The sequence below is a fragment of the Heloderma suspectum genome, chromosome 1 (genome assembly GCF_057233095.1).
Source record: "Heloderma suspectum isolate Gila_16-S chromosome 1, 16-S_ref, whole genome shotgun sequence".
NCBI lineage: Eukaryota > Metazoa > Chordata > Lepidosauria > Squamata > Helodermatidae > Heloderma > Heloderma suspectum.
This window is the reverse complement of record NC_139458.1, coordinates 382,764,165-382,790,608: the sequence shown is the minus strand read 5'-3', so window position 1 is coordinate 382,790,608 and position 26,444 is coordinate 382,764,165. Positions and strand designations below refer to the sequence as shown.

The 26,444-nt window shown below is 43.8% G+C and overlaps 1 protein-coding gene across 2 annotated transcripts in view; it reads right to left on the bottom strand.

Annotated features, from left to right (window-relative positions):
• Positions 1-11,525, bottom strand: part of ZFAND3 (zinc finger AN1-type containing 3) — a 202,940-nt gene extending 191,415 nt beyond the window's left edge. For both annotated transcript variants that reach the window (XM_084828515.1, XM_084828516.1), the window contains exon 1: positions 11,122-11,525. In XM_084828515.1, the coding sequence (XP_084684641.1) occupies positions 11,122-11,192 (71 nt within the window). In that variant the 5' untranslated portion in view covers positions 11,193-11,525. The remainder of the gene's footprint in view (positions 1-11,121) is intronic.
• Positions 11,526-26,444: the final 14,919 nt, after the last annotated feature.

Below are 26,444 nucleotides of genomic sequence, written 5' to 3'. Positions count from 1 at the left end.
GGGAGGTAGAGTAGGCTTATTTTAATTTTAGGTTGTTGCTACAACCTTTTACTAACCTGGTTTGTTTGCTTGGCTGTACTGGCCTTTTGTTTTTATTTTTATAGTATTTTAAAGTTGTACATGTGCTCAGGTGAATCCCAGGCGCGAGGGAAGGAATGGGGTGCCCCTATTGGAGTAATCGTGGGCAGAGGGAGGTAAAAATTAAAATTATTTCCACACACCCTGAAAATTAATTCCACACCTCTCAACATTCAGTGTTCTTAGAAACAAGGATATCACAGTTTGACAATGCAATCCTATGTATGTTTACCCCAAAATAAGTCCCATTGTTTTCAATGGAATTTATTTCTAGGAAAGCGTGTCTAGAATGACATGGAAAAGTTTGTTCCTCTTACAAGTCTTCTCTTCAAGAAGTCTGCTTGTTGAATCCAGGCTTATTTAAAAACAAAATATGACTTTGGATGTAACTATTTAAGAATGCTGAAAAACTGTAAATACAACCATTATTTACGAAAGCAATGTAAGGGCATGCCCTTATCATATGAAAACATTATATACAATCAATGCATCACCTGAAATGCACATTATTTTGTCAATCTGATCTTCACATACGTATCCCCCAAGGTTGAGACAAGAAACGAGTAGTATTCTTTTGTCTGAGAACTGCTAGGCTCTATAGCAGGGGTGGGCAATCTGGTACCCTCCAGATGTTTGAGACTAGAACTCCTATCAGTCACAGCCAGGATGGCCAATGGCCAGGGATTATGGGAATGGTAGTCCAAAGCATCTGAAAGGCACCAATACTGTTTACACAATAACCATGTTTGGATGACATGACAGCCCACTGTGGGTTAAATATGGTCTGTTTTAGGGTTATTCAAAAGTTGTTTAACCCTCAAATAAACCCCACCAACTGGTTCACATGAGAACCCGGACCAGGGCTTGCATATTCATCATGGCAGCAAATTAACACAGAATGGGCTGTTGTGTTGTGTGAACTGGCCCAATGTATATATAAAGACGATGACCACACATTTTAGCCAAATCCTGGCTCTCCCATTGCAACACAAAATTTTAGAATGTTGCTAGATTCCTGCTACCCAAGTATTCAGTGATATAGACACAGGGACAATTATAATGCTAGGCAACTGATTCAAGTAAAATGAAGCCAATATAGCACTCAGTTCCAGGATCAAAGGATTCACCTAGACGCATGCATCCTTGGTCTGTAGTTCAAATGTTACATAGTTCAGTTTGTTCTCATAAGAAAAAGCAAAAATGTTTAGATAGGTTGTGTATGGATATCACCTGCTTATATGTTCATATGTCTGTGGTTTTTATAATGTGTGCAATATTATACTTAAGGCTTTTAATCTTTGTGAACAACCCAGATAGCATTGGCTATTGGGTAGTATAGAAATGAAATAACTGAAATGCAAATCATAGTGAAGAAAAAACTCAATTCTATGAGAGATTATGGGGATACAAGGAAGAGTTATAGATCTAGATTAATTACTAGTCATTTAGTATATGGGCTTGTGATTGACTTATTTCACCTATTACAGATATCTAGGTTAAGATCCAAAGAGTTACTTTAGACACGCTATTGTATTTTTTACTTCTGCGTAGGGCTGCAACATTTAGCCGATCTATCAAAGGGGATGTTCCTGCTTAATCAGGCAGATTTTTTTTTTATTTTTTTTTAAACCCTACAGTGTACAATAGTGGTACTTATAAAAAACTATAGGTGGCAGATACCATCTTAGAACATCAGCACCTCTCACAGAAGAGGGAATGCCTCAGAAATGGAACCTACAGCAACAAGCATGTGCGTTACCTACAACAGCCTTCCTTTAGAACAGTTTAGTCATATGCAGATTTGGTTGATTCATTTGATCTTTAATTGATCCACTGCATTTTTAATTGGGCAACAGTCCTACTTTTTCATTTGAATGGAGGACCACCACCCAGCTCCATATCACAAATGGCTGCTGACACTCCCCTGAGTTTGAAAAGAGGTTTGTTATGTGGCATGGGGGGCGGGGGGATGCTGCTCAAGGAACACATACAATGCTCCCTTACACATGCAAAATTAGTCATACATCTCTTTGGATCCAGTCCGATATTTTTATTTCTGCCTTATTATTTCTGTAATAATTCAACTGATTTGTTACAGTAAGAAGTCAATTCTCCTGCCTACTATTTCTCACATTTTGAAACAAACCCATCTTAAATTATGTTTGCTGGCAACCCTACTATTACTAATTCAAATGAAACCCCAACTTGTAGTTTAACCTTTTCTTCCACTTTGCTAGCACATCTTCAGCAGCAGCATTCATTTTCTAAATGTTAACACCAAGTTTACATTTAGAGGGAACAAGTTCTCCCATGTGAATAGGCTTATGCAAGCAAGTACAGTTTTAAGATTTAATAAATCAATAATACTTTACTTTTATAATTCACGTGGGGCAAAAAGTCACCTAGAGAAGGACAAGCACCAACAGCTTCAGTTGACAGCAAGGTAGTTTTAAATTGTCACCCTGCTTATTTAATTTATATGCAGAGTACATCATGAGAAACACCACGTTGGATGAATCACAGGTCAGAATTAAGATTGCCAGGAGAATTATCAACAACCTCAGATACGCAGACAATACCACCCTAATGGCAGAAAGCGAAGAGGATCTCAAGAGCCTCTTGTTGAGGGTGAAAGTGGAGAGTACAAAAGCTGGTTTGAAACTCAACATTAAAAAAACTGAAATCATGGCATCTGGCCCCATCACTTCCTGGCACATAGAAGGGGAAGAAATGGAAGCAGTGACAGATTTTACTTTCTTGGGCTCCAAGATCACTGCAGACGGTGACTGTAGCCATGAAATTAAAAGACGCTTGCTCCTTGGGAGGAAAGCTATGGCAAACCTAGACAGCATAGTAAGAAGCAGAGACATCACCTTGCTGACAAAGGTTCGTTATAATCAAAGCTGTGGTTTTCCCAGCAGTAATGTATGGCTGTGAGAGCTGGACTATAAGGAAGGCTGAGGGCCGAAGAATCGATGCTTTCAAACTGTGGTGCTGGAGAAGACTCTTACAAGTCCCCTGGACTGCAAGGAGGTCAAATCAGTCCATCCTAAAGGAAATCAACCCTGACTGCTCATTGGAAGGACAGATACTGAAACTGAAGCTCAAATATTTTGGCCACCTAATGCGAAGAGAAAACTCCCTGGAAAAGACCCTGATGCTGGGAAAGATTGAAGGCAAAAGGAGAAGGGGACGGCAGAGGATGAGATGGCTAGATAGCATCACTGATGCAATGAATATGGACTTGAGCATACTCCAGGAGAGAGCGCAGGACAGGAAGGCCTGGCGTGCTATGGTCCATGGGGTCATGAAGAGTTGGACACGACTTAACGACTGAACAACAACAACAACACCACCACCACCACCACCCAAAGTTGCTCAAGGAGATCGTAGTGGTTTTTTTGCCTGAAGGGATACCATAAGAGGAGAATGAATGCACATAACAGTAATGGGCTGTGTCTGGGGAATTCTGCCACTGAAGAACATTTGACCAAAGGATTTTGTTAAATGTTCTAATAGTCCTTACTATGTCATCCATTTACTTACAACAATGGTGGTCAACTTAGTGTATTAAAGTGCTATAAATCAGGTCCTTTTAAATCATCAGTAACTGACAGCTCAATCCTATCCATATTTACTCAGAAGTAACTCACTATATTCAATTATATTTACTCCTAGGTAAGAGAGCATAGTAGGATTTAGTCACCCTTTCCCCAGTTCTTCTGGTTACTTGGAATTCCTTAACTGGAACAGGAAAATTAACGAGTATTATTAGCAAGTTATACCAATTTTGCCACTACTATTCTCAGTATGTAAAAGGAAGATGCTCCTTTATTCTCTGAAGGAACAACTGGCATAAGCATTTGTTACAAATGAAGGGAAAAGCATTAGGATCAGCAAAGAAACACTTTTTATAATATTTAAATTTCAATGCTCTATCCATTCCCTTTTCTCTGTCCAGAGCTCTAACTTGGCCTCTAATACTCAATCCAATTCATTAGCCCATTATTAAAAAGCAAATATTAAATAAGTTTCCTATCACCCCAAGACATTTCTCAAAAGTAGGACAACTGAAGTTTCCCCAACTAATCCAGAATTTGCATTCAGGCATTATCATCATCATCTCCTCAATAATAATACCGCTAACTACTATTTGTACAATACCTTAGGGTCTAAAGACACAAAGTGTCTAGAATGCTTGAATACTCTGAAGCGTATAGCAGGAGTAGGCAACCTGGTGCCCTCCAGATGTTTTGGACAACAGCCCCAGGCAGAAAGGCCAGTGGTAAGGGATTATGGGAGTTACAGTCCAAAACACTTGGAGTGCATCAGGTTGCTTATCCCTGGTTTAGAATATTTTATGCATTTTAGACATTCTCTCTATTACCTTTACAAGAACCTTGTATAATAGGTCCATATGACACCAACACTGCAGATGAGGCAACAGGAGAGATGGTGAAGTGAGAGATATTGAGACGGTAAGCCATCACATGAGGTAAGTGAGGTGAGATTTGAGACAGCTTCTTCCCAGTTCACATTCATCTCCACCATAATAGCTCTTAAGGAAAGTCATTCTAAGCTAGTGCACTGCTGAATGGAAAAAGCATTTCCTTATTTTTAAAAGGATTTTAAAAAATTCTACTACTTCCCATTCCAGTCTGATTTGGATGTCCAAAGGGGGCGATTTGACACCAGTTAAACCAAAATGAAGCTCACAAAAATATATTTAGTTCTGTAAGGAAGGACAAAGATGGATCAGATATTAGTAAGAACACACAATTGCCTAGTATTTCAATAAAGGAACAGCTGCAATCCCAAATGGCCATCCAAAGTATTTCCAACAGATTTTTCTTAAGTCTTGTTTAGAAAACAGAAGAATAAGCTGCCAAAAATGCATCACTATAATTACTGTGAGGTTTATAGGCTGATTTTTCTTTCATATAACCTTTTAATAGCATTTTAGCATCTGAGATCCTGTTCCGTGCTTCCCTGCTGACCAAAGCATAGTAGGCATCCACAAACAGGAGGATCTTTTTTAGTGGTGGTACAAACCTTACAGAATGCCTTCCCTACTTAATGTTTTTGGATGCCTGTTGAAAACCTGGCTTTTCAGAGAGGCATTTGGTGCTGGGTAATACCCAACATTTTCTGTAATTATTAATTAATTATATTCTTGTCTTCACTGTATGTAACTTGCCTTTTCTATTTTATTCTTCTTGCTCTGAAACTATTGCTGTTTAATTACTTTTAATAGTTAACCATTTTGACTTGTTCGTAATGATAAAGCAGGATACAAGAGCTTTGACTATTGGGTGGTATAGAAATGTAATATTGAAATATAAATAAATAAAATACCTATTCTGCACAGCAGCAGCAGCCTATCATCTAGATCTGGTCTTAAGTATAACATTCTAGATCTCTACCCCCTTGCTGTTAGTAGCACCCTGTGACAAAATGTGTCACTATGCATATGATGCACTGTCAGAAAGAATAAAAATATAATAGCATTCTACACAAACTGTGTGGGCTTCTTCTCCAACAAAGCCTGACACCTTTTGTCTAACTGAAAGAGTATATTTTAGTACATTACTGGAAATATGAACGAACAAAACAAATCAATTTGTTTCTATTCATCTTCTTCCTGATAGCCATAATTTCAAGAGGAAGAATTCATTTGTTTTAGAACTAGAGAATGATCCTACAAAAGAAAAACAGATTATTCTATGTCATTGACTTACCAACATACCCAGGTAGGTACAGCTGAGTCCTAAGTTTCAATCCTGACACAGACACCTGATATTCTGCTTGCCCATTCACAAAATGAGGGTTGGAGTTATGCTGAGTTTTCTCAGAGAAGTGCTTTGCATGAAAAAGAGGTAAGGTGTTAAGGAAGCAGGTTTTTTCCAGAAATGCTCAAATTCAATATCCTGGCTCTGGAACATTGGTTACCCAGTAGCCTTTCATGTCTAAGTACAAGCCATCACCACTGTGCAGTGCTGGTAACAGAAGTGAGCCACCATGCCTAACAGCAGAAACATTTGCTCCCTTTCTCTCATCTTCTATAATACCACCATTTTAGTAGTGCTTCAGTTACTAGAGTGATTATACCCTGGGCAAAAATGAGAGCTTCCACTAGTAATAGCAACAAACCAGTATGTTTTTGAAATGTTTTAAAATGTTAACTATGCAAAAGTCATTTTGAAGCAGTATTGGAGCAACCCACACTATTTTCACATATCATGTTTCAGAAACTTAGAACTGATAAAATCACAATCAAAATATACTCCAAGTACACATTTTAGTGCAAAGAGGAATAGCAAATATTTTCACATTCAAGACCTATTTACTTTGTGTGTGCCTTCAGGCACTTCCCTTACAATACCACTGTGTTACTGTAGAAAGAGTAAACTTTGGTAAGTACTAGTCCCAAACATTAAAGAATTTTGGTTACATCAATTACAACAACAGTCTTTTCATATTCAGGACCAAATAAACTTTTTTTTCATGAAACAAAACTTAGATTCAGGAAGTTAAATCAAAGTACACTTCAATATACTAGTTACTTGGGAAATAAATTGTAAAGTACACAAGACAAACAGAAATCTGAATGCAAATGCCAAAAGCTTGAAACTCAGTTCTTGTTCTCAAAACTATCAAAGAATTCTATATGCATCCCACTCTGCACATGCCAATATGAGGACACTTTGCAAGATAGCCTTAGGCATGCACCTTAGGCTTAAAAAATGTCCACTGCTGACAATCAAATAGGTAAAAGGGAATATAGGCATGCAGACATGTGTACACACACACCCCCCCCCCCCCAAGAAAAATGAATGAGGTGACTGAACAATTTAACTACAAGTCTGGATATGTATTTTAGCAGAACATGTTCCATTTGCCTTAAATGTGTTTTAAAGTTCATGCTTGGTTAGATACTTCAGTAAAGTAGCGCGCGCGGGGGGGGGGGGGGGGGGCTCTGAACCGGATTATCTAAAATTGTTTTCTACCTCAGATCTGAGCCTGGCAAAGTTGCCAGTCTTGAATGCTGGCAGCTATGCTATGCACCACAGGAAAAGCATGTTTATGTAGTTGGATCTATGCTATTCTAGGGTTTGGTTTGGCTTGGCTTGAAAATAGGCATAGGCCCTGCAATAAGGAAGTGCAAAGGCAGACTGTGCTTTGTCTTAAGTCTCAGTGCCTGAAGTTGTCTGGCCTCAGTAATTCCTCCTCCTTCCCTTAAAGTCCTCCCCACCTCCCCAGTACATGTCTTGGGAAATGCTATTGATAAACAGAACTCACTTTGAGTAGTTTCAAAAAAATTGTGCAGACAGCAGGTGTGTGGTCTCAATTTTTGACTACCAGCGTACCTCAGTTCAACTAAAGGTGACATTCAGTCAACATAAATGTCAAATGACTGGTAACTTGGACTTAGGCTGCAGTTCTAAATACTTGCAAGGGACTAAGCTCTCACTGACAACAGTGGAGCTTACTTCTGAGTAAACATGCACTGGATTATACAGTTAATGGACAAAAGAAACCACAAGGTCACTGTGCTCAATAAGAAAGGTGAGCCATTAAAGACAAAACAAGTTGATCAATGTTTCCTTTTTTGAAAAAGGGAGACAGAATTGCAAAGAGAAAGTTAGGAAGATTTTAAAAAAACAAAGATGGGCTATGGATGTCAGAGATGGCTTTCAGGGTGGTGGTAGCTCAATGTGGTTATTAGATCACTTTGAATTGACCACAGTCCTACAATTATGGTAAGAAAAAATTAGCTGTCTAGATCTTGAAGTTATTTATCCTGAGATTCTTTGAGAACATCCTAGACAGTTAAGAACCCCCAAAACTGAAACTTAAGGAAAAATAACACAGCTGTGTTTGTAATAAGCACCTGTCTGAAAATGGATCAAGTACAAAAAAAGCGCCAAATCAGTCAATGATTCTACTGTTAACAAAGCTAAGTGAAGAAATATGTGGAATGCAATATATTTATATGACTACTTCAGCAAGAACTGATGAGGTCCTACTGAAGTCTGCTAAATAGTTCGGGGGAAACGGCTGATACAGGACTACTATAAGGCAGGCACACACAAACAACGCAGAAGAGATTAATATTATTAATATTAATATTGACGTATGACTCATCAACTGTACCTCCACAAGTGTATAAACATCCAACACTGCTATTCATAAAAGTATAGCTGCAATGCAATCAAAACTATATACAGTGAGATGTTCACATGGAAGTGAAGGTTTCTTTGAAGTTTCCACTACTAAATAGCCAAAACACTTCATTTCAACATGCATCTTGCTTCTTCAGCTCTGCGTACAACAAAATCTCTGTCTATATGCACTATTATCTCCAATACTTCTTTGAGTTAGGCCCTACACTTCTTGCTGATGGAACACATGGTACATTTAGAAATACTGTGAATGTTTCAGATAGCCAAGTTGGAAGTGAAGAAAATAGTCAAAACTTTCAGGCTGAGACAAACACGAAATTGAAAGTAACCGTGTAGGTCCTCACACTGCTAAAAACGTTTTTAAAATATAGCCAAATAATTATGTACTAGTTGCATCCTCTTTCCCTTATCGCTCCTTATGTCTTAATAGCAAAAAGACTGGGAGAACAGGATAGATTTTCTGGATAGTACATCCAATTTGTCCCCAGATGGAGACATTTTAACTTCAAATGCAAAAAAATATTCTAACTTTACATACATATTCAATAGTCACCTTTTGTAATTTTTACTTTATGAATTTATGTGCAGGTGCGTGTCCAGTCTGGGATATTAGTACACTTTAAATAATGCAAAGTGAAATGGGATTAAATGAGAAGAAAGAGCACAGGAATGAAAATCTTTAGGGAAAAGTCAAAGGAACTAAGTAAGATGAGCAAAGGGTAAGGGAGGTGCAAAAAATATGTCTGAGATTAATTATTCTTCAATGCCTGCGAGTGTAGCATAAGAAACCACTACATACAGATTCAGTAAGTACAAATTAAAGGATCTCATAGTTTTAAAAGGCTTGGGAAACAAAACTTGCCTAAATTATGGAATTTTCTTTATCAAATGTTAAAAGGCTTGGCAGCCACTTGTCAAAGTAACTCGGGTACAGTAAAGCCTGAAAGAATTTGAGCTCTCCTTTAATCTATGTATTGGAAGTTTCTATTACAAACATCCCTTAGTTGAAATAGCCATTTCTTGAAGGCATCAAAATTAAGGCACCACATTCTCTCAAGCTGTACATGCGCAATCAAGTTTACCAATCTATCCAGGGATACCTACGTTGTTAAAAAAAATTAAAAGATCCAATGTACAAAAGTTTTCCTTCCTAGAGGAAATTCCTATTCACCACAGGTGACCAGGCTGGGTGACTATTTACAGAAACATGACACTGAGTCCACAAATATTAGCAATATTCAATGCTGAGCTTATGTATATAGTTCCTTCATTATCTTTGTCAACATATTTGAGGTAAACACAAAAAAGAATCCTGTGGCACCTTAAAGATTAATAAATTTGTTAGAGCATAAACTTTTCTGGATTAGATTATGAATTCCACTCACACACTGAATATGATTTTGAAGTCACATTCCACCTATTACATACACAATGGGTTGGAGCCAACACTGGTCACCCACTAGTGGATGGAAACTCCCCTCCTCCCTGAAGCTCCACACGCAAACCCTGTTCTGAGGGTTTGGGGGCCCTTTGGAGCAGATTTAGGATGCATGCAGGAGGCTGCGGGGGTGGGTGGGAGAGGATGGGGAAGTCCTGTTGCACCAGGGGAAGTCAGATGGTATGAAGCTGGATCCAACCCAGTGTTTATGTCATAATTCACAGGTGGAATTTTATTTATAATAATCTTACCATTCTGAAGCCACATAAAATAGACTATTGATAGTTCACTTTACTAAATCAATCAGTCTTCTTATACCAACTTCTCTTTTCCAGGATGCTTCTATTGCAGGGGTGGGCAACTTCCAGGGGTCAGGGGGCTGCATTGCCTCACCCCTGCTCCCCGCTACCTATTGGATAACTCCTAAAAAGAGCCATTCAAGCTTCTGCCAGACACCTACATTCTGCTTTCTTAATCTAAGAAACTATAGTAAGGGCGGGGGGGGGGGAGGATCCCAAAAGAACAAAAACTAGAAGTCAGGATCTTCACCGTATGTATTAACATCCCTACTTCCTTTTCTATAGGCCAGAGGAATAACCTTTAGAAGGAGAGGCCTACAAGCTCATCACAGACAAGATTATCACTTTGTCTTTAAACCAAAAGAAAGGAAGCATTCTTCTGTATCAGTGCCACTGTCACCACACTGCTCATGCCATTATTATTATTCAGCTGAGAGGCTGGAGCAAATGTTTGTGTTAACTTTGGTTGATGGGAAAAGCAGAAAGTTCTCTGCCTTTTCCCTGAAGAATGGGGAGGGGAACACAAAGTTGTCACACCTAGGGGGAGTAAGAGAAAGTTGACATACAGCAATACCTGAGAAGTATATTGCAGCCACAGACCACATTCCAAGAGAAAAGACAGAAGGAAGGAAAGAAACAGGCAGCCTGTAGATTGAATCACTGAGCAGAGTGGGGTGCGTGTGAAGGAGATAAGGGGGAAGATCAAATAGCGGGGATCAGTGTGGTTTGCTTCGCCACCACCTCGCCCCACCCCTTTCAGGAGGGCCAGCTAGGCCCTCCGGCCCCTACTTGCCCACCACTGCGGTGCCCGCCAGTGAGCCAAGTCTCGGGGAGGGATCCCTGTGACAGGAGAAGGGCCGCCCCTCCTCTCAGGAGCAGGGAGTGGAAGGAGGGAGCCCAGCCTTTCGGAGACCAAGGAAGCAACGACGCCCCTCCTCAGTCCTTCTGCTCCTCCTGGCCCGGCCTCACGCCCTGCGCCACCAGGCCAGACCGTGGTCCTCGCTCACCAGCCACTCCCCTGGACTGGGGACGCCCCAGCCCAGCAGCCACCCCACGCCCAGCCCCGGGCGGGCAAGCAGGCCGGGCCCTTTCCCCTTCGCCCCCTCCCCGACCACGTACTCACCCCCAGAACCCGCAGGGGCAGCGGGGCGGCAAGCTCGGGGCTTTGCTGCGCTCGCTGCCGGCGTCTCCCATGGCGGCGGCGGCGACACCAGGTCTCAGGGCCGGGGCAGAGGAGGGGTCGCTCACGGCGGACGGTGCAGGCCGGGGCTCGAAGCCGGGATTCCAGGCCGGTCAGCTGGAGCCGGGCGCTACCACTGCGGCGATGGCAGGGTGGGTGGGTGGCTGAACAGGCGGCGGCGGCGGGTCGGCGGCGGCGGCAGAGGAGGCAGCCGCGCCCTGTGGTGCTCGAGGTGACACTGAGCTGCGGGCGGCGGCGACCGGGGGGTTGTGACGGGCCCGCAACACACCACCCCCGCGGGCAGCGCGCGCCCCCTGACCCAACAATGCCCTCGGCTCCTCCCCCTCAGGCGAGTAGGGTGGTCTTGCCCGGCCGCAGGATCGGCTGGGAAAGGAGCGTACCAACGTCCCGGGAGAGGTGGGGACGAGTATGGAGCGGAGGGAAGCCCGAGGCCGAAAAGGGCAATTTTCGTGACGGGCGGAACTGCCCTGGTTTTAAAGCCGAAAGCGTTCAGTGGCAAATGAGCGCAAGGATGGTATTTAGGGAGCGACCAGGCACCCCCTGCGCTATTGTCTACCAATGGTACGGTCTAAAGTGATTGGGTCCGGGGTGAGGCAGATAAGGCTCTGCGCTTGCGTGAGAGTAGAAACCCGGAAGTAAGCGTGAAGTGGAGCCTCTCCTGGGAGGTTCCCCTCCCCCGCGCTTATGGAATTCCCTGTCTAGGCGGGAACAACCCCGGGAATTCCTGCTGGGGTTGCCCGACCGGCGTGGGTTTCTCCTGTGTCTTCTTTTCTCCTCGCTGCGGGAGTCAGTCTCCACGCTAGAGGGGGAGAATGTTCAGATGGCAGGATTCCAGCTGCAGTCTTGTGCTGACTTACCTGGGTGTAAACCCCATTAAACTTAGCTGGATTTACTTCTGAGCAAACATGCATAGGATTGCGCTGACAGCCTCCAGTTCAGGAAAAAGGCTGAGGGAGAGTGTCAGCTTTCCCCTTCTCTCCTTGTAAAGACCCCCCGTTCTGTGCCTTTAAACTCTTGCATGACGGGGATAACAATAAAAGAAACCCGAACTTGAGCACGCTCCGGGAGAGAGCGCAGGACAGGAAGGCCTGGCGTGCTATGGTCCATGGGGTCACGAAAAGTCGGACACGACTGAACAACAACAACAAGGTTGGGGGATGTCCCTCAATCTGCAGATCCTTCTTCTGCTAAATTTTCTACTGTCATGTTAAGGGGATGGAAGCTGTCCCATTACGTTGGCAACTCTGCCTATGCCTTGTGCCTCCTGCTATCTTTGTGATATTGGAGGTTATAACGTTTTAAAAAGAGCAAGCGAGAGAAAAAAGTGGAATGGAATCTGATTTGCAGTATTATGGCGCTGCAAAATATTTCTAGCTGTGTAACGCTATACTGTGCATGCCTACTCAGTATATTCTACAATTAATATGGATTTAAAAAAAACACTGAAAGCTGCTAAAACAACAAAGAGTGCTGTAGTACTTTGAACATATATTTAATGGCATAAGCTTTCATGGCCTGAAGTCCATCAGATGCATGAAGGATTGTCCTCAGTTGGCAGGCTTATATATACATGGGTGTAAAACAAAAGAGAAAACAAAGTTGCCAACAGTGGGGTCAAATGGCAAGAGAATGCAAAAAGCATAGTCAGACAATTCCGTTAAAATATGCAATGGAAACACAAACCAGTGTTCTTATTCAAGCCTAAAATGACAGGAATGAACTTTTTGATAAACTGTAATTGTGAAGTTTCACACTGGAATCTCCCACTAAAGTTCCTTTTTTTAAGTATGGCCACTTTCAGTTTCAGCCAGGTCACAAGCAATGTCTTGGCAGTTGAAATGTTCTGCCACTGGATTCTGGATGTTGCCCTTTCTTATCTCAGATTTGTGTCCATTGATTCTTTTGCATAGAGACTGCAGTTTTTTGTCCTATGCAGAATGCAGAAGAGCATTGCTACCAGGTGGAAAAATAAGGTTATTACCTTTTTTACTGTATACATTTCACAGAATATAGTTAGACACCAGGTTTATTTATTTACAATATTTATATACCGCTCCGTATCTAGAACAGATTTTGAAGCAGTGAACACAAAAAATAAAACAGGAGAATAAAAAGAACAAAACACCGCATTTAAATTATACTTGTTTAAAAGCACAATGCCAATAAGAACAGTAACTGATCAATTAAGGAATGCCTCCTGCAACAGTGCTGTTTTCAGCACTGGTTAAGATCCCTGGTTAAGACCTTACATTCATCTATCTATCTATCTATCTATCTATCTATCTATCTATCTATCTATCTATCTATTTTGCATTTATATCCTGCCTTTTTTCCTCTTGCAAGGAACCCAAGGCGGCTTACATTATCCTCCTCCTCTCCATTTTATCCTCACAACAACCCTGTGAGGTAGGTTGGGCTGAGAGTGTGTGACTGGCCCAAAGTCACCCAGTGAGCTTCCATGGCCGAGTGGGGACTAGAACCCAGATCTCCCATCTCCCAGTCCAACACTCTTGCCACTATACCACACTGGCTGTCCAGTGTGGCACTTTTCCAGCAGGCATTTAATTTTTAATATGTTGCTTTGATTATTAATTTTACAACTGGCTCCTTAATGTTTTTAATGTTTAATGTTATATTATTTTGATGTTTTTATTGTTGTGTTTTTGGTTTGGTTATTTTGTTTTTTGTTTTGTTTTTTATTATCGTGAACCACCCAAGGGTACTGCCAGTTGCGTGGTATACAATGCTAATAAATAAATAAATAAATACTAGCCCTGCACCTGTGCCTTTAACAGCAGCCATGAAGAAAATAACACAAAGTAAAAACGTAGGTAAACATTTTCCCATCCCTTTATATTCATGTTGGAAGTTTACCTGCTAAATTTCTGTATGTCAGGCTGCTATGAAAGACAGGAAATTTCGGGCTGGGGCTGGGGGCGGCTAGTGGATGCATTTAAAATGCAAGCTATTGACACTTCTAATAATGGTAGAAATGCTTGGGATAGCAGAAAAGACCTATGCTCTGAGTCATTAAACTAGAAGGCCCTATATCTCTTATCTGTTCATCTACTTATGGGTGCAGTCCTATGCATGTCCCATGCTGGCTGGGGAATGCTGGGAGTTGTAGGACTTTTTTCTGTCTAAACATGCATAGGATTGCACCTTAAAGTTCTAACATGCCAATCCAATAAAGTAAACATGACAGTAAACAGTAAACATGCCAATCCTTCTGCTCCCTTCAGCTCAGTAGTTTCCTTTGCCACCAGCGTACTCCAGCTTGCTGTGTTGAGTCTCTGTGGTGGCTATTGTCAATGAATCAAGTCTCAGGGTGCTTCCAGATAAGGCTTTTTATTGTGCAATCACCCTGTTTTACTCACAGCATTTTTTTTTTGGGGGGGGGGTGTCCAGATGATGGCATCTTCCATTTATGACTATCCCGTGTTTTCCCACTGCTGCTTCTGTCTATTAACAGGAAAAACATTCTGTTAAAGAGGGAAAGACAGAATAGCTGCACATTCTCTTTTGATTGTTACTGTTAACAGCCCTCTATCTAGAAGCACCTCTAGTATCTTACCAGCAGTGGTGCAGCTAGTCCATTTTAGACTCTGCACGGAGGGAGCAATCCTATGGCCATTAGTCAGCGGCTAGACGGCCATAGGATAAGTGCGTTTCCAGGAACCGACCTTGGAGCCTGCGCTCCGAGGTCGGTTCCCGGAGCATGTGCAGATTTGCATTTTTAACTGACTTAAATCATAGCACCATCATGACCACAGGAATAAAATGATGTTTGTTTCTGCTGCCCTCATCACCTGCCACTCTCTGGGTGGTCATTTGGGTGCTTCAGTAGATTGATAATTGTAAATATGGGATGGGGGGGCACGGGGGGTTCGCTGATGTAGCCCTTTAGAAGTCTATTATTCTTTTTTTGATATTTAGGCAGCAGTCATATACATACTTAAGAGAGATTAATAGGATTGCACTGTTAATGTTGGAGAGGAACAACAAAGGACATTTGTTGTTATTTGTTTTTTTAAAGAAGAAAAAGAAGATGTTCCCAAAACGGTGGAGCATTGCTGGAGTGAAAGCAGGTAGCCTTGCACTATTCTTTCTTTAAAAAAAGAAGAAAAAAGAAGATGGTATTAGCATTTATGTGGATAACCACTCATCTTTTAATAATTAAAAATAAAAATGTTACCAGTTCCAAAACTACTCTGGGCATGAGAGTGGGTGGGATGTATGTTGCTTGTTATGAAGTTGTCTGCAATATACAAGGGCAACTTGGGTATGTGTCTGTTGCAGCAACACTGGTCACACATCCCTGGACAAGTTTAGGCTTGCCCACATCCTAGCTTTAAGAGCTTCATAAATGTGTGATGCACTAGATAATATGGTGGAACACACACACACACACACACACACACACACACAAAAGGCAATGAGAGTTCTGTACAAAGAAAGATGCTCACGGGCATACAACTGCAACACCACCAAGTCTCTGAAAACCTACTGTGTGAGTACAAGCTTACAATAGCTACAGACTAAATCAGAGTTAAGTTGCTCAAGAAACTCAGTGAATGGTTTCGAATGAACGCCATGGCTCATTGTGGGTTATTTAAGCCATGGGTTGGCACAACATGACAACCAGCAAGCGGGGGATGCAAATGGAAAATGGCGGTCTCTCGTAGGGATGTGCGAAAGGTACTTACCTTTCTGCGGATTATGCTGATGCTGGGGGGGAGGCGTTCCGTCCCTCCCCCCCCCCCGGAATCCTGGCTGGGGGGGGGAGGCACTCTGTTCCTCCCCCCCGGAATCCTGACCAGCCGGCTCTGCAGAGATTCTGCGGAGCCGCCGGCCGGCTCTGCCAGTAGCCGGACATCCGTAGGGATGGACGACAGTCCCTTACCTGATCCCGCAGCTTGCTTCGTGGTGGTGGGGAGGCGCTCCATCCCTCCCCCTGAAATTCTGGGCGGGGGGGAGGCGCCCCATCCCTCCCCCCTGAAATTCTGGGCGGGGGGGAGGCGCCCCGTCCCACCGGCCGAAATTCTGGCCGGGGGGGAGGCGCCCCGTCCCTCCGGCTGCGAAACCTCATTGTCTGCTGGGACGCAAATGGCGGCGGCCATAGCCGCCGCTGTTTGCATCCCTGCAGTCAGCCGTGATAGGCTACGTAAATGTTTATCATGGCTGATTTTTTTTAAAAAAACGCGCATACGCAAATGGCGGCGCCCATGGGCGCCGCCATTTGCGTTCCCCTTATTTTGGCACGTCTTAGTCTATGTAAACATTTACGTAGACTAAGACGGCGAAAATAAGGAGAACGCAAATAGCATAGACGCTACGCTATTTGCGTTCCCCTTATTTTCGCTTAGTCTACGTAAATGTTTACATAGACTAAGACGTGCCAAAATAAGGGGAACGCAAATGGCGGCGCCCATGGGCGCCGCCATTTGCGTACGCGCGTTTTGTTTTTTGTTTTTTTTAATCAGCCATGACAGGCTACGTAAACATTTACGTAGCCTATCACGGTGTTTTTTTAAAATCTAGCCGTGATAGGCTACGTAAATCTTTACGTAGCCTATCACTTTTTTTGTTTTTTTAACCTGGAAATGGCAGTGGCAGCAGCCGGTCAGAAGACCGGCCGCTGCAGCTGTTGCCGCCGCCGCCCCGCCGCCGGAGCCGCAGCCGGAGCTGCCGCCTCCAGGAAGATCTGCCTAAGGTAAGTCCCGTCCCGGGGGGGGCAGGGGGCTGTTCCGCCACTGATTTCTGGGGGCCGAATGCGCTGGCATTCGGCCTCCCCGAGATCCGTGGTGGAACTTTCGTACATCCCTAGTCTCTCGTGCTGCAGCCTCACTGTCAGTTAAATAACCCAAGGTGGGCTGTCCAAAGATCCATGTGAGAACTTCGTGACATCACCACAAATAGGCATTTGTTTTGCAATTGATTTATGTGTGCTATTTCTAGGGGTTTGTGGTCAGGATGAGGCAAAAGGGTGCCTTTGACAAATTAGTAGTTCTGAGGGGAGGGTTCCTGGAGCAGAAGGTTGTTTCCTTTTATGTTCATGTGATTAGGCAGAGTTATTCTGATTGGCATCTATTGACTCCATTGATTGTTGGAATAGCAGTTATCCAGCTGTCTCTTCCAAAGAGTGTATTTTGCTTTCCTTATTTTCACATAATAACCTCATTCCCTTGCTTAATTTAATTCTTTATTCAGTTGCTCCCTTACCCCCACACAACCCCTACTCTGAAAATGTGATGCATTTAAGAGGCAGCAGCCAGTCAGTCACCCACAACTATTTGCGATCCACAAGGAGGAAAACCAACCTTGTCTTCAGACCTAATGATTCATGTTCTCTCTCTTCCCTAGACTTCATGTGCGAGCTCATCCTGTTAATCTATATGTATTCTAGAAATCTAACTGCCCTTTAGGGTTGGTTGCCTTCAGCATCAGACTGAAACCAATACACTTCAGATAATCAGGTTCAGGCTGAAATTGGAAAGGCTGAGTTAATATAACAAAAAAGAAGGAAGGAAAGCTATATTTTTATTTTAAATGGGCTTTTTTACACTTCATTTATTAGTTTCCATCGACTAGAGAGTCAATGTATCTTGTCAAATACGTTGCTTGTAGCAAATTTGAATGGGATTGCATGGATAAACGATATCATTTTATCCTTCAGAATACTTGTTTTTAAGTATCAGCTGGATATATTCAAGATACTTCACATGGAACTATTTCTATGAAGAGTCCAATTTTATCAGTGCCACTTCGACTCCTGCTGTGACTTGGCAGATTGTGTTTATGCTTACAGTTTTAAAACCAAAGGGATTTTAAGAGGGAAAACTAAAGCAGAACACAGGCTCTCAATATTTTCCATAGTAGGCCTTGCTATCAATATTCCTGGCTGTAACTAAGAGCACATTTGCACCTGGTGATGTTCTAGGAGAATATGAGGCCTTTAAAATCAAATCTCAGGTGCTCTCACTGATAAGTATACCATTTCTGGTCTGGTTTCAGGAAAGTGAGTTCTTTAAAGTAGGGATGGTGGAGAATTCTGCCACAGATCGCGGTGAGGCCGAATGCCAGTGCATTCGGCCCCCCGAAATCCATGGTGGAACGAAGCCCCTGCCCCCCCAACCCACGAAAGGCACACGGAACGGAGCCCCCAACCCATGAAAGTCACGCGAAATGGAGCACTTACCTGCTGCTGTCCGCGCTGACTTGCGAATGGCGGCCGCCCTGCGGCTGCCATTCACTTCCTGATCATAGCTGTGATAGGCTACGTAAATACTTATGTAGCCTATCACGGCTAATGCAGGGACGCCTTTTGCGTCCCTGTGGAGGCCATGATAGGCTACGTAAGTATTTACATAGCCTATCAGCAAGCAAAAACAACAACAACAACACGTATGCAAATGGCAGCCACTACGGCGGCCGTCATTTGCATTCCCTATTTTTCGCCATTTTATCCTATGTAAATATTTACGTAGGCTATTACGGCGGGGAAAAAAAGGGGAACGCACATAGCGCCCACTACGCTATTTGCGCTCCCCCTTTTTTTTGCTGTAATAGCCTACGTAAATATTTACGTAAGATAAAACAGCGAAAAATAGGGAACGCAAATGGCGGCCGCCATAGCCGCCGCCATTTGCATATGCTGTTTTTTTTTTTTTGCCTGCCGTGATAGGCTACGTAAATACTTATGTAGCCTATCACGGCAGCCTGGCTGGACGCAAATGGCGGCGGCTACGGTGGCCGCCATTTGCGTCCGCAGCAGCCTGTCCGCGGCCGGAACTCCGGCCGTGGCCGGCCCTGGCCGGCTGCTCTGCGGAGCCGGCCGGGCAGGATTCCAGGGTGGAGGACCGGATCGCCCCCTCCCGTCAAGGTTTCCAGGGGGAGGGATGGAGCATCTCCCCCCCACCGCGAATCACATCCGTGAAAATGTAAGTGACTTTCGTACATCCCTACTTTAAAGTGAAACTTATTTTCCCCACAATGTTACTTGAGTTTTCTGAACAACCCTTTGTAACTTGTCGCAGTAGACTGTGTTGATGGGAGGTATAATTTTTTTTTTTTAAATACATAAATTTTGTCCACTAAACCAGTGACTAGGTTGGGAACTGAACTCAATCCCTGAAGTAAAATCACATGTTTTAAATACCAACATCTTTCAATTCACAGGTAATTCAAACCTGTATGTTAAGATGACATGTTTTATGTAGGTCTTGTCACCAATGCCACTGAGCATGAGTCATGTGTAATAACACCTGTCTGGGCCTTTCTAATTGCTTTGTTGCCAGCAGCATCTCAGAGAAACAGAAAAATCTGTGTAGGTTCTAGATTATAAAGTCTCTCTCTCTCTCTCTCTCTCTCTCTCTCTCGATCTGTTGTGGTTTTTCCCTTTCTGGAACTCCAACAATTCAAACATGCACTATTTGTTCATCTTTTCTCTGTGTTGTTTGCTTTCAGAGTTTTAAAAGTGGTGATATTCTCAGAGAAATGTGTTCTGAGGCAGGAGAATAGAATACCAATTGAGTGGCGAGAGAGAAGGAGGGAGGATAGCAAGAAGAGTGTTAGTTTTAAAAAGTGATTATTTCAATCAGATGAAGAATCTCTCTAACAGATTGGAACCATATGAGTGGTTTTCCTCAATTTATGGTAATTTAGCCCTCAAGATGGGAAGAAAGATGTGTACCACTTGTGGTCTACTCCACCAGCCCCTCTTTAGGATTCTCTTATGTGTACCTCAATTGGCAATCATACCTGAACCAAAATAAACAACAAAGGAACAGGTTGATTATGTACAGACACAACTTTGTCTAGTATATTTGAAACACAGGAAAGTGCAGGGACACATTCAGATAGTCAAGTTGGTAAACCTAGGGGGGGGAAATTAATATCTTGTTTGTGTAAGCTTTGAACTCTGAGCCAAATTCCAGCCCTTTTTTTTCTTAAGGAGTTAGGAAGTTGGCCCAAAGGTTTTCACAATAGGTACCAGCTGCTTAAACAAAACAAAACATTAAATTGTTATTTTGTTCTGATCCTTCAAGCACTACACCTGTGGGGATATTGTAGAAACTGGCTTTTTCCTTCAGTCCAGGTAAGTGCATGGAACAACATTTTTAAAAGGGGGAAAGGGGGAGTGAAGAGGTGTTGTGGAAATTTTTTTCATCTGTATAATGTTCTGAATTGATAGTTTGAGCAGATGGGTCAAGCTCAGTTTTTCTCCTTGTCTCATAGGTATGAAAGGTTCAGAAGCCTTACCAGAAAAAGGTGACAACTCTTCTCTCCTTGCAGGGGGAGACAGGGCTTTGGGTGGGAGACCCGTTCTAGCCATTCCCCCAGGGCTAGCCTTCCCATGAGGCAGGGTGAATCCCCTGCTCAGGCAGTGGATTGGGAGGAGAGGTGGATTCCACGCTCAATCAGGAGGGGCCCTGTGGGCACTGCCACCACTGCACTGGCCACTGCTTGCCTGCTGCAGCAAATGCCACAGCGGGAAAGAAGCAAGCAGGGTTCCCTAGAGAAGCAGCTGCCCCCAACTTTCACTCTGAGCCCACTCCCACAGCAAGAGATCAGGTAGGCGGGCTCTCCAGAGAGGCTGCCCCCCCATCTCTCACCTTGGGAGAAGGCTCTGAGCAAGAGATCTGGCAGGTGGGCAATCTAGAGAAGCCGCCTGCCTGCCTGGTCTCTTGCTTTAAGGACTCTCCCAAAGTGAGGGATCAGGCAGGCGGCCACTCCAGAGAGCCCACCCGTCCATCCAATCCCTTGCTTTGAGGACTCTTCCGGAGTGAAAAGTCAGGTGGACAGTCTCCAGGGCCACCTCACAATACCTTGCTTGGAGGAAGAACCCCTAAAAGTGTGGCATTCAGGACTGGGCAGCTCTCCAGAGAGGCTGTGTGTCTGATCTCTCATTTCGTGGGTGGGGAGCACAGTAATGGGGAGTGGGAGGAAGACAGTGGCAGCAAGGGGAGTGGCAGCCTGCATCCTCCTGCTTCTGGTGGTGGGATGTCTTATGCTGCTGCTGCATGTCCCACACAGGACAGTCCTCTGCTTTCCTCACTACCGCCACAAACAGAAAGAAGCAATAATATGATGATTTCATCATCCCCTATCCCAAAGAAAATATTGTGTTTGGGCTCACATGTATGTGCTTCAAGCTCTGTCCATATATAAAGCTGATTGAAATCAATGGTGCAGCAGTTAAGTAGCTAATTGATCTGAACTCTGGCTCAATAACAAATGAAAACCAGGAGTTAATGACTGGCTGAAGAATCTTCACCTAAAAGACTGAAGGTTTTATCAGAAATCACAAAGAAATTACAGCAGTCACTGCTGAGAGCAACACTTCAATGTATTCTGCAGATAGGATTGCCAACTCTTCAGCTGTTCCTTGTAGCTTTGCTTTGAGGATCAGCTTGAAGCACAAGCATAACAGGCAGGCAATAATGTTCATCTTCATGCTGTATAAATCTTCACCTGCTGATTTGTGTACTTTTAAGATGCTGCTAAAGGACAAGAGGGGGACAGGCTTTTAGTGGTTGATGGCAACCCTGTTTACCTTTCCTCTCGTTTTTTTATGCACTTAGAATGCTGTGCATTCTACGCTTAGAGTATCCATAGGCAAAGAAGGAGGGGGCTCCTGTACCTTTAACAGTTACATAGAAAGGGTAAGGTTAGCCAATAGCAGTGCAAATTCTCATGCATTGAAAACATGGTACCTGCTGAAATTCCCTCTTCTCAGAAACTCTTAAAGGTATATGAATCTTGATTTCCTTTGCTACTATACTTAGCGTGCAATCCTATGGGGATAGGCGGCCACCTCCGAACTCGGAGGCAGCCACCTATCAAATACAGGGCAGGAGAAGCACAGCAGGGATCATTCTCTCTGTGCTTCTCCTGCCCTGCATTTGCAGCCAGACAGCTGATTTTGGCTGTCTAGCCACAGGAAGGCAGAGTGGGGGAGGAGGCTGCTGGATGACACATAAGATGTGTCGTACTGGCATTTCTGTCTTCCCTGCCCCAGAATGCCCCCCGGAATGCCCTGTTTTGGCCGCTCTGCACTCCTCTTCAGAGCACAGAGCGTGGGGCTGTTCCGTGCTGCCTGCGAGGCAGCGCTGAAGTGGGGGAAGGTCGGTCCTCTGGGAAACAAGCTTGGAGCACGGGCTCTGAGGTTGGTACCTGGAAAACCAGATATGCTATGGCTGTCTAGCCACTGACTAATGGCCAGAGGATTGCGCCCCCCATAGATGGTGAGAAGGAGAAAACCAAAAGATAACACACATTCATGTACAAAAGCAGCATTAATGCAGGCTTTCTCTTTCACTTGTATAGGCTGCTTCTGCCAATACTTAGACTGCATTCCCCCTTACTGACCATCCTGGGATTTAAGATCGGCCAGGGAGGCTTTGCTTATGGTGCCCTTGAGGAACATGGTCTGTGGGGCTACCACATATGGCAGGGCCTTTTCAGTGGTGGCACCACCTCTGGAACTCCCTTCCAGTAGAGATTCAGTTATCCCCAATGTTGTCATCATTTAGGAATCACTTAAAGACCAATTTATCTGTGCAGGCTGTGGGGGTATAAGCAAGTGCTTTATTTGTTTTTTGACTGATTGTGTTGATGGTTTTATTGTATTTTATTATATATTTGTGATTCTAGAGTTGTGATTTTAATGTTATGTATGTGGTGTACTGTGTTGTATATATGTTGTTAGCTGCCTTAGGTTCTTTGTGAGGAAGGGTGGGATATAAATCAGATAAGCAAATAAATGAATAAATGGCATCACCTATTATACAGACTGAAAAACTGAGTCCTGGACAATAAGTGTGGTACAGTTTCTCGCAGCATGGTGATACTATGCTGAAAAATATTTCACCTGTTGAATTTCATAAAAAGGAAAACAACTGACCTTCTGTCTGCCTACAAGAGTTGTGCTAGAATAAATGGGCACATTTCTACTAATAAACAAAGCGAAAATTGCCACCCATACTATGCCTTCATCTCTCCAGCATTACACAGATGAAAATAGAGGCAATCGTGTGTTTATAATACCGGTCATCTCACATGAAGGATGCACTACACATTGTTCTGCTGTGACTGTCACTCCCTACAGGAGTGAATATTATACAGAGCCAGCTCAATATTAGCCATTATAAAACAAGTGTAAATATTCTTCTAGTCACAGGCAAATTCTGTTGGTGTAAACTATAGCATGACAAGTAGGACCTGCAACAAAATTCTGCAGTATGGAGTGCTCCTGTTCAGGATGCTGCCTCCATCCCCTTGCTGTGTCATGTTCCCTTTATCACATCATACCCCCCTGACCTTTCCTTTTATCACGTTGCACCCCAGCCCTTCACCTTACTACCACTGCATCACGCTCCCATCTCCTTCCCCTTCACTTTAATACATCATGCCACTGCCCTCAGCCTAGGGGCTCAACAACTTTTTCTGCCAAGGCACCTATACCTTTAACAGCAGCATGTCAGACAGGATCCAATGATGACAGGAAAGCTTCTCCTGCTTAATTTCTGCTTGTTATGCCACTGTTAATGGCACTGGAACCCTTCGAGCAGAAAATAAGCTGGTTACCCTCAGTCATAAAAGTTAAATAAGAAAAACAATTCCAGAGCTATACTATATACAAGAGCCAATCAAATGCATGTGTCTTGTCAGAAGCAAGTGCATCTGAATTTAATGAGGCTTCATAGGAAGCAGCCTTATATTGAGTTTGATCGTTGGTCAGTATTGTCAGTGCTGGAGCTGTTTGCACGACCTGTGTGATCACCATTTTGAATACGCAACCCCCACTCAGGAGTTGTTGTATCTTGCGAATCTGACAAGCATGGATTATGTGAGGGTTAAACAACCCATGGTCTGTTTAAGGGTTATGCAAGGGTTGTTTAACCCTCACATAACTTGCATGCACTGGGTTCACATGACACAACCCCCAAGTGGGGGTTCCATTTGCAGTCTGGTGCCTCTGGGTGCCACAACTCATCACAGATTAAATAACTCATGATAAGCCTCAGCGTGGTATCTGAACCCGGTCACTGACTGGCAGTGGCTCTCCAGGGTTTTAGGCAGGAATCTTTCTTAGCCCTATCTGGGGATGCCAGGGATTGAACCTGAGACCTTTTGCATGCAAGGCAGGTGCTCTTCCACCACTGAGCCCCTTTCTTTGTGTGGCTCTCCTTATTTGTAATGCAATTTCTGATGCAGTGGTTAAAGGCACTGGTATCCAAAGGGTTGCAAAAGGCACTGGTCTACAAAGGGTTGCTGCAATCCTGAGCACGCTTACTATGGAGTAATCACCATTAAGTTCTATGGCAAGGATGATCAGAAGGTAAATTGTGACCTCCTCATAGATCTCCAGGTAACTTGTAATAGATCAACAAGGGTTTCTGGCTCCCAATGGATCGACAATAATGACAACAAGCCTTTCCCTCTAGGCATGGCGGAGAATTCCGCCACGGATCCCAGTACATTCGGGCCCCCGAAATCCGTGATGGAACGAAACCCCCCCACCCCGTGAAATGGGCCCGGAATGGAGCACCCACCTGCTGCAGTCTGCGCTGCATAGTGAATGGCAGCCACGGCCGCCATTCGCTTCGTCCATATAGCCGTGGTAGGCTACGTAAATACTTACGTAGCCTACCACGGCCGCCATTCGCTTCGTCCATATAGCCGTGGTAGGCTACGTAAATACTTACGTAGCCTATCATGGCTAATGCAGGGACGCCATTTGCGTCCCTGCGGAAGCCGTGATAGGCTACGTAAGTATTTACATAGCCTATCACAGCAAAACTAAGGGAACGCAAATGGCGGCTACGGCGGCCGCCATTTGCGTTCCCTTTTTTTTCCGCTGTGATAGGCTACGTAAATATTTACCTAGCCTATCATGGCAAAACAGAGGGGCACAAATGGTGTAGTGGCCGCCATTTGCACCCCTCTGTTTTCCATGAGAGGCTACGTAAATATTTACGTAGCGTATCACAGCAGAAAAAAAAGGGAACGCAAATGGCGACCGCTGTAGCCGCTGCCATTTGCGTTCGCTTTTTTTTGGTGATAGGCTACATAAATATTTGCATAGCCTATCATGGGCCAGAAAAGGGATGCAAATGGCGTCCCCTACACAGGACCCCATTTGCGTCCGCACCAGCCCGGCAGTGGCTGGAGGCCCCGCTGCGGATTGACCCGGCTGGCGGCTCCACGGCCTGGCCGCGGAGCGGAGCCAGCCGGGCAGGATTCAGGTGGGAGGAACGGATTGCCTCCCCCCCGTCGAGGATTCCAGGGGGAGGAACGGATTGCCTCCCCCCACCTGCGGAACCCGGCGGAACCAGGTAAGCAGCGTTTCGTACACCCCCATTTCCCCTACCACTTGAATTAGACTGCTGAAATGAAATCAAATAAACTTGAGAGAAATAGGAGTAGATTTATGCGTGAAAGGATTTGTGTGGAAGCTCTATCTTTGGTACTGAAAAGAAATTCCTGGGCTGAGCATTTAGTCAGAAATATCTTGTTCCAAAGTTTTATGTCCGCTTTCCTGAGCCCCAATTTTGCCCCTTGCTCCCATTGGTGGACCTTGGGGTTCTAGTGAAAAACAAAGTAGACCCTGCAAACCTAAAGTCTACTCAGACCTGCTGTGTGGGGTAGATTTCTGAGTAAACATACCGAAGATTATACATTAAGTTCTGTGGATGCACTTCTGAGAAAACATACTTAGGATTAATCTACTAGGAACAAAATGAAGAACATATTTCTACAAGAAGTGATGTCTGTCTTTTCTCACAATCTGTTAACAACAATACTCTCTCTAAGTTTGTCACCACAGCACCAAAGAGGGACTCATGAAGCTCTCACAGAACCTTTATTTTATTGACATCTCTAATTACCCATAGCTGTTGAAAAGATCGCTAGCTGTTTATTTCTGAGGATGGGTTGCCAGGTTTTTATTTTTTTAAGAGTACTTGCTACTGTGTTTTAATAGCAGAAATCAAAATCTGACATGCAGAAAATATTCCCTTGCCAGGAAATGCATCATCTGTTAAATTTCTATAAAGGGACAAAAGAAGGAACAGTTTTGTTTTGTTAACTGGCAATCACATTCTTAGGTGTTGTCTGCCAGCTTTTTTCTGGCGAAGCTGTCTGTAGATCAGGGGGCAAATATTGTTAAGGCCCTAAAGGGGGGGGGGGGTTCCACCATGTAAAATGGTAATTCGGTGGGGGAAATCATTTGAACCCTCATA